The 9,307-nt window shown below is 32.8% G+C and overlaps 1 protein-coding gene across 1 annotated transcript in view; it reads right to left on the bottom strand.

Moving 5' to 3' along the window:
- Nucleotides 1-737: 737 nt before the first annotated feature.
- Nucleotides 738-9,307, bottom strand: part of LOC148948631 (protein unc-13 homolog B-like) — a 72,902-nt gene continuing 64,332 nt past the window's right edge. The window contains exon 10 of the mRNA XM_089094983.1: nt 738-8,242. Within this exon, the coding sequence (XP_088951109.1) occupies nt 8,075-8,242 (168 nt within the window). The 3' untranslated portion in view covers nt 738-8,074. The remainder of the gene's footprint in view (nt 8,243-9,307) is intronic.

The raw sequence follows: 9,307 nt of genomic DNA, 5'->3' as shown, positions 1-9,307 counted from the left end.
AAGGCAAGTGAAGCTGCCCACCTGATCAATCTTTTCGTTACCCAACGTCACCTTTTCATCTTCACTTATTCCTAGCCTTAGTGACTTAGTGATTATTGAAAAAGAATGTTTTAATAGACTTTTTCAAGCTGCTTCTTTGACTAGCATTTGATATACTCAGGTATTATCATAATTTCCAAATGTGCACTACTCCTTCCAATTATAAACATCTTTGGATTAACCGTTCATGGAGATGAACGCTAAGTAAAGAGTGATCCACTTCAACACCAACTGGAATCCTAAAAATGGAGTCACGTAGACTTTTTTGGTGGTCGCTTTCGTGCTTCAAGCTGATCGAAAGCCATAAACTTTACAAAAGCTATATTTTCTCACCCATAAAAAATTACTTGGTTTTAGCAAAGGGTAAAACATCAAGAAAGTGGTGCAATCTAGATGAAGTTGCATTATCAAATTTAATGCATGTTATACAGATAGTATACAGATTTCTATTGCGAAAATGAAAATGAGATTTTGTTTAACTATCCGAAGAATGACGGCCGCAGGTATGTTTTTAAATGTTTAAATGAAGTGTTCACTTAACTATTCATCAAAATGACAGTTTTTTTGTGATGTTCTTTGTGAGTTTTTTTGTGATGTTTTTGTGACAATTTTATTGAATTCATATATTGCTCATTTTGTAAATTTTTCACACTTATCAATCCTTACCCTAGCAAAGCTTGTTAACTATTATACAAACCTGGAAATAATTTTATTTAACACGAGAAACGTTAAGAAAGAACAGTCACGAAATGGAAGAAAAGACAATATCCAATTTTCTATCAAGGTTTAGAATTCAACCATTAGTCGTGGGACAACCCTAGCTAGATGATATGAAAAAGAAAAAGTTTATCTTACAGAACAAAGAAGAAATCTATTATTCTATCCTAAGTAATATCCACATGCATTTCCAAGTTGTTCTAGAAGTACGATAAAATTTCAAGGAATTTTTTACTATATACTTATAAGTTACTTGATAAACAGCTCTTAGAAATCGTAATTGTTTCCAGACTTTGAACTCGCATTTGTCTGAACCATAGGCTATAGAGATGACAATTTGTATTTATTTGTTCATATTTAGTTAAAAAAAACTGCATTACAGTAACTTTCAACTGAAAATTTAAGATTTTAGCAATGTTAAATTTGTTGTCAGTATTTTGCCTAAGGCTGTGAGTCGTACATTTTAGAATTTCAATAAGGCTTTGTAGAATATGCATGACTGAAGCTAATGTTCTAATTTTCGTGTGACTTCTAATTATTTTACGATTGCCCTGCATTATTTGCTATAACGTGCCTCTTTCCAATTAAAACAGTAGAATTTAATCTCTACCAATAGGAATAATCTTGTCTCATTTTGAGACGTCACAGAATAAAAAAAGGCCTTGTGTTTTGAAAGGATCTTTTTCAGCGCAATATATAGAGATTAATTTATAAATTGATTTTTTTTTTCGTTCTTTTCACCTCACACCCGATTTCCCTTTCTATTATTGATTACCAAAGGAGAGTGCTACTTTTACGCTGCTATGAAGAACAACTTCCGTTTGCTTAGAAATTCTGTTTGCTGTCAGAAATTCATATTTTCTTCTAAACATTTTTCTCATTTATCCCTTTAGGCTTTTTCAAGTTAATTATCCAAGACTACGACATCCTTGCAATTTAATCCTATCTGTCCCTCTTTCATTTTAATCTCAAATGATGACGAAGCTTTCATAATACATTTATCTAACTAAATTGAGAAATAAAACTTAAAAGCTCAAAACTCTTTAATTTTAAGCTTATATTAATTAGCTATTGGAATAATTATTGCATAATAACAATAGTCAATTAATAATAATAGAGGTAAAAATTGTTTTTACTCTAATTATTTGCGACAAAACACAAACTTTCCCCGAAAAGGGGGGGGGGGGGATAAGGGAGATTATTTCGGTTAATTGGCTCGGCACGGTGTCGAATTAGAATATAGTTGTTTTTATTCGGAACCTATAACCTTCAGATACATCATCAGTAGTTTTAAAATTAGCCCAAAGAATATTAAAAACAGATCTACGACACTTTCATGTTTATAAACATGTTAGGGAGAAAGCTTGAAAAATTAAAAGTGTCAAAAGAAAGATTTTCATTTACACTTTTACTTTAGAATTTCCAAGCAGAGAAAAACAAAGAATGATAAAAAAAAAAAACCACAAGCAGAGGTAATGCTATCAGCTACTGCTACGATTTCGAAATAAAAACGGATTAAGACTTGAGCCTCTTTCGCCTCTACTTGAATGAATAGAATAAAGAAAAAACATCAGTTTGAATTTAAAACATATTGCACGTTGAAGAAGCTTGTCGAACGAGCCAAAGAATAAGCACCGAGCAGCTAATGCAAATGTGCAGACAGAAGCATTGATTATATAATATCCCCAAGAGTAGAAGGCTCAGATGGTTTGGGCGCGGTTTGCGACGTCCAAGCGAGCACCTGACCCACCAGTCTCTTGAATTTAAGCTCCTTTCCCAGTAGAAGGAACAACAAGGAGGCTAAACTAAATCCTGGTATGCCACCAAGAAAAACGAACTCGATTCTTTGGGTTGATTTCAGAAGCACAGGCACAAATGAGACAAATCATGGTTGCCATCAGGTCCTGGATTCCAGAAGCACAGACGTAAAAGGGACAAATAACGGCCACCATCCACTCAAAAAAGTAGACCGAACATAGTGACAGAATGTGATCCAGTGTACTCCAGGTGCCGAGTTAGGCTGAACAGCCTGTGCCTCGTCTCGAGTACACAGGCTCGTCACAGTACAAGAAGACGCTTGTCGTGTTGAACCGAATAATTTTTACAAAATTTACTCTAATAACTTATAACTGCTGCTAAATACTACTACTTTGCTTCCAATGAAATGTTAGTTGGCGGTTGAATATTTTGAAATCGTTTTCATTTGAATCTCATATCTTATCATTTGTCGATGCCACAGACAGCTTGATTTTCCATACTTCCCATTGTCAGCTTCTATGCTCTTTAAAATAGGCAGTGAAAACCTCTTTTTCAGTAGAGTTTTTAATTATAAACCTTCCTCCCTAATAAATCATTCTTATCCATATAAATCTATCAAGAAATAATGGTATTGTGTAATAAGCTTTTAAGACTTTTGTTATAGGTATTTTACAAAAGCATTTGGATCTGCCCAGAAACAGAAACAGAAACAGATCGACTCCCCAGAAACAGAACAAGTTCTCTTGAAAAAAAAAGTCTTGAGCAGCCGTAGTTTGGTGTTACTAAGCTGTACGGAAAATAATGGAAAATATTAAAAAAGAAGAAATAAAATAGAGAACAAAAATAAAAAGAACAAATTGAATAAAAGAGAATACATCCACCGATGTTTTAGAGGTGAGCAATCGATTGAGTATGGCTAATGCTTTTAGCTCAAGCCTTCTTTGTTTTTATTTTTGTAAGGAATATATTTTTATTTCAAACTGCCAAATTAGCAGCAGTGGCCTTTAGCTTAATTTGAAGAAATGCACTGCAGCCGGTAAAACCATTGCTGTTAAACTTAAAAAATAGTAATTTTAAAGTTATTCTAAACTTCTGGAATGTTAACAACAATACTGACATAATGACAAGGACGTTTAATAAGATTGATGTCGATTCCAGAATTATCTGAGATCTTCTCAATTAGATTATATAAAGAATAAGCCTCAATAATATTGAGGAACTTATTGCTTGCCAATTTACACTCGGCCACCTGGTTGTTAATAATTGGAAAATTAATTTTACAGATTTTCAATTCATTAACTGAAAACCACACAAGCAATCATTTGATTAAATTGCTGGCATATTAACAGACATGGAATGTGACATTGAGCATTAAGTTTACAAAAGAGTTTTCCAAGAGCTGTTTCAAGTAATTCACAGTTGAATGAAACATCCAGTCTTAGTTCTATTTTACACACATATATGCACATATAAACAAATGGTAAACTCAAGGCACCTATTTTTCTTCTTTAACATGGATATATAAGAAACATAAAAACACAAACACAATTTTGTGCTAGCTTACGTTCATTATTAAAGAATTTATTTCTTAATATAGCTTGAAAAACAAATTTTAAGCGCGACAAGATCAGTTTTGTCTTATGAAGGTTATTTTCCATCAAATTCTATGCAGTTATCATAGTTCACTAAGCAGATGTCGGGGGACGTGATGGCAAGCAATAAAATGAACAAAATAACACTCCCAGTTTTAGCTAACTATAAGTCGGGTTACATAAAACATAGTACAACCGTCACAAATGCAATTTCCTGTATTTATACAGGGTTGTAGACTCCTTTCTAAAAAAACTAAGAGAAAACCAAATCCACAAGCAACGATATTTAGAATGTTTTGTTTTTGCAGAAGGCATTTATTAACACACCTGCGTTATTTAAGTTTTACCATCCAATCCTACCCACAGGCTAAACTAATCATTGATATGGTTAAGTTTTAAGTACAAATTATAACACAAGACAGTTTCCCAATGCAGTGCATTGTCGTGCCCTGTCAACTTTCTAAAAATAGCCTTATATTTCTTAAAAAATGATTTTAAACGAAGAATGTTCATTCTTTGGAACTTTATTAACTTTCCTTACTTTTAGTAAAATATTAATTTCATGCGTGTCATGGATTCGAACCAAGTATGTTGTTACTGTTGTTAGCTCAAAGTCTACCTGACATAATTTTATTTACTACATAGAAAGTTAAAACCACATAATTTAGCCACATACTATAAAGCGTAAACAATTATTTAAACTTTTGAGGTAAGGACTTTTCACGGAATAGTTGAAAAAATGAATTTCCCGCTCCCGCAAAATTATGGAAACAATAACTGAAATAGTTATTCGTTTCAATACTTCCACAAAAAGTTTTAAGAATAAACTATACAAGTTTGAAAATAGCTGTTAATGTATAAAAGCAGTCAAAACACTATCATATAAAATTAAAACGTATCGTGTATAAATATTTCTTATTTTTATAAGTTTTTGCAACAAATTCATCAGTTGAAAGTGGAAACAAGTTTGTACAATAGCAATAAAGCCGTTATAATTTAAAAGTAAATAACAAAGATTCACCGACTTAAAATACTAAAACTACTGCTAATCCTATCTATAAAATAAACTGTAGGAGTTGTAGTCCCTTTGTTGTTATTAAAGTGACATGTTGATACATAAACTTTTATTTATTTGTAATAAAAAAAATTAGTTTACACGAAAAGGGAGAAAAGCAGCACTGACCGTAACTTGCGTATGTTACACGCAATATAGATCTAAGGTTTTCCACGGCTTCATGACTTATGCTTATTGATTTTACTTGCATGTTTTGTGGCTTGGTAAAAAGAGAACAGGTAACTTCTAAGAGTGGAAACTGGCACTAGCGTTGCAAAAAAAACAACATCACTGCCATCTAGCTTTTAGCCTTTTTTTTAGTGTAATAATAAGGCGAAGTTAGTTCAATCAGTGTAATTGGCAAAATAAGTTTAGTAATAAGAGTACTTATTGGTTAGCTGGAATACACGCGACAAGAACCGCATATAGAACCTGAAAGATCGTAATGAAAAACAGGTTTCCTCTGCCTAGTGAGGTATTGCTCACTCCGTGAAAAATATTTAAACTTTAGTTTTTTTGCGGTTGAAGGGGCAAAAAAAGGTACCTAGGTCAGGTTAGGGTACGTATTTAATATATGCTATTCTCTACCCCCCCCCCCCCTCCCCTAATGTGCAAATATACAGCCCAAATTTGTTTCTCAACTGTTATATTTTCATCGTATTTTGTTTTATTTCACTAACATTAACCAAACTTCACTTTATGCATGTGTTTCCAGCTAACCGACAAGTACCGTAATAAGTGCCCTACCTTAGTTTGTAAAATACTACTGCAGAATTTTGAAAAAGTGCCAAACGCTATATGGTGCTGGTGATGTTTTTGACTTTGTACTTTTTGGCTTGTACAATGTAGAAGAGAATAAAACACGAAACGGTACGTCTATAACTTTTTACTGCTTGAATTGTAAAACAAGAGTCAATTCAAAGTTTTCTAAGTTTTCGGTTTATTCCTTCTTTCGTATAACCAGAATGTAAAGAACTTTTGACGATATGATTCCTTTGCTAAGAACCTGGTCCCAAACATAGCTATCAGTTGTAACCCACGACAATTCATTTATCCAAAGTTTTGGATCTTCTGAAATTTATTCAATGCTTCTACTTTACAATCTTAACAAGTTCTATAACTCCTTGGAGTACAATCTATTTTCCTTTTTTCAATCTAGAGTGGAAAACTTAAAAGTCAAAATGGTTTTTGCATATTAAACTTTGGTACTACGTGCCAGTGGTAAAGTTTGATAGAAATAGTATCTACTAAAGGTCTTTTGAATGTCAGAAGTAAAAAATAAATAAAACATATATAGGGACCTGCCGTAATTGATTTGTTGAATGTTTTAATTTATGATAAATAAAGTAACATTGTTTAGATAAACGAACTCACGAAAAATATTAAAAAAAAACCCTATTTTAAATTATTAGCAAATTAAAGATTTCAGCTTAATCTGGTTTCTTTTGTTTATATAAAATATATAAATTATTTTTAATAGGATGAAATAATCGATAATAATTCATAGTTTGAAATTCTACAATAGTATTTAGATGAGTGTACAGAAGAGATTTTGTTCGATTTATTCCGATTCGAAGATTTGTTATTTTGAAATTCTTAATGTGCAAGATACTCCTAATCAGTGGCGTGTGGGGAGGGGGAAGGTTAAAAACATTAAAAATGTTAGAGAAAAAAAAATATTACATAGCCCGTGCCCTCTGACTCTCCAGATTTGTATCTTACCCCTCTCCTACAATCAAAATGCTGAAGCTATGCCCCTGCTCCTAATCTAGATATTAATGCTATGTTTCATTCAGATTTTTATGCTAAATTTTGAAATTTAAACAGATCTTTTGTCATTTATTGGTTTCTATAGTTTTTTTTAATATATGTAATTTCAACAAGAAAACTTCAAAAATAATTGTGAAGAAATCAGCGTAACAAATCCGTTAAGAATTATCTATTCATCGCCAGATAAGTAAAATTCTGTTCACAACTGTAAAAATATTCATCAAAATGGGTTCAGGGGAATTATAAACATTAAAACATCGGTTCTATACATTAATTTCGAGGGGGTGCAAACTTTCAAAAACCTCATGCACCAGGTGGCGCGCCAAGCTTGGCGGAAGTGTGACAAGTGTTAAAGGGATTATTCCACGCGTGATGTAGCTTTCTTGCTCACGTAGTGCTCCAAGATGTATACAAGATGGAGAAAATCGGGTAATCTTCTGAATTAATTTACAAAACAGTTGTTTTTTTCATTGAAGTTTACATATCTAAGCTAGGATACAAAATGTCTATGCTACCGGACTATTTAAAGATTAATCTAGTTTTCTATAAATAAGTATAACACAAAAGAATTTTTCTATTTAGATTCTTTGAAAATCTGATAATTAAATTCACAAAGTCACAAACCTAAGTTGCTTTTTCTTAGATACAGCTTTCTTTTCAAGTGAATTGTACAAGTGGAATGTCAGTGTTAACCAAATTTTGATCTTTTGAGTTATATTCTTTTTATTACAACTGCATCTTAAAAACGCAAGAGCTTAATTAGAGGAAAACAAATGAGCTGAAGTTAAACGAACCATAACTCTTGGCAAAGAAGACATATTGAAAAGCACATAACACAAAAATACATCTATAGCATGGAATTCACAACACTTACTCACTAATGCAATTGGAATGATACAGATCTCAAAGTGCAATCACAGAAAAATGGAATAGATTTAAACTAACTAGTTAACTACTCTTATTCATAACGTAAAAGTTCAATCTAAATTTAATCTAAACATAACAAGGATATGGAAAATTGAAGTACCAAAAAAACCAGATATTTGCAACATTGGCACTTTTTTCAGCTTTAAATGCCACTGCCATTGTCAATTTAAACTCAACTAAGAAGTACGTAGTGATTTTTAGTGCTGATGCAAACACATTAAGGCTGGCTGGTGGGATTTTCTGGACGAACTTCAGATTTAAGTTTCACAAATTCTCGAGCAACTTCATCATTACTTGTCCTTTGAGAAAGTATTCTAAGTATTGTCCATCCAGTTTCATCCATATGGCAGCGCTTGCCAAGGGATAACCAGCATGCACATGATCCCTGGAATGAATAAATTTTAGCACCGCTTAAAAGAAAATGGAACACTCTAAAAAAAAGACAAAAAAGACACGAAAAAAAAAGAAGTCCTTTTCAGGTTCCAACAACTACTTCAACTGCAACAACTTCTAAGGCATATTATTATTATTATTATTTTATTATTATTTTATTACCCATTATTAAACATACAAAATGTTGTAAATGGAGTACAAGAAAAGAAAAAAAAAAGTAACATCAAATAACAACCAAATATCCGAAGAAAACTCAACTACAGAAAAACAAGATTAAGAACATTCCTAGGACAAACAAAAAAGACAAATTTAAGTTATTGCGACATATAATGAAGAGAGGCTTGGTTCAAACGCCTTTGCAAATCGAACACGGCGATTCAGTACAGCTATATGCGAGTCGGCTATACCATACGTCAGAGATATATTCGAATTCCTCATCCAAACTGGAAGACGAAGCAGATACTTGCCATATCTGTAGAAAATAGACCGAATATTGCGGCGATCAGACGAAGTAAAAATTTTCCAAAACGGAGATAGGGCTAGCACATGTGGCAAAACAAAAGCATTATACACCCTTGCAAGTAGAAAACGGTTAAAGTGACACTTCATTAAAACGAGAATTCCATAAGCTCTGCGTGTCTTTGCAGCGAACAATGAAACAAGGCAATCGCGGGTTTCTTTAAGATTGCTACAAATTGGAAGGCCGATGTACATAATCTTAGACGAAGACTTAATCGTATAAATTCCGAAAATAACATCAACTGGTACACTATCTTTAACGAGGCTATTAAATACGAGAACTTCACTCTTCTGGGGATTGAAAAAAAGACCTATGTTACCATACTCCTTACTCAAAACACGGAAAGTGTCTTCGATGCCTATAAGTGTTCTACTCGCGTTCAAAATGTCGTCGGCATAATCGATCAGCGAAACATTGAGACCTCTAAAGATACATGTAGACTGAACCGGTTCTTGTGATGAAATAATACTATTATTGAAAAGCGGTGGTGAAGTAAGTGCTCCTTGGCGTATTCCCTTCTCTACGGGTATAAGACTA

This window comes from Artemia sp. Qi Xiang Cuo, chromosome 9 (assembly GCF_049724085.1).
Source record: "Artemia sp. Qi Xiang Cuo chromosome 9, ASM4972408v1, whole genome shotgun sequence".
NCBI lineage: Eukaryota > Metazoa > Arthropoda > Branchiopoda > Anostraca > Artemiidae > Artemia > Artemia sp. Qi Xiang Cuo.
Note: the sequence above shows the minus strand (reverse complement) of the source record. Positions and strands in the feature narration are given on the sequence as shown.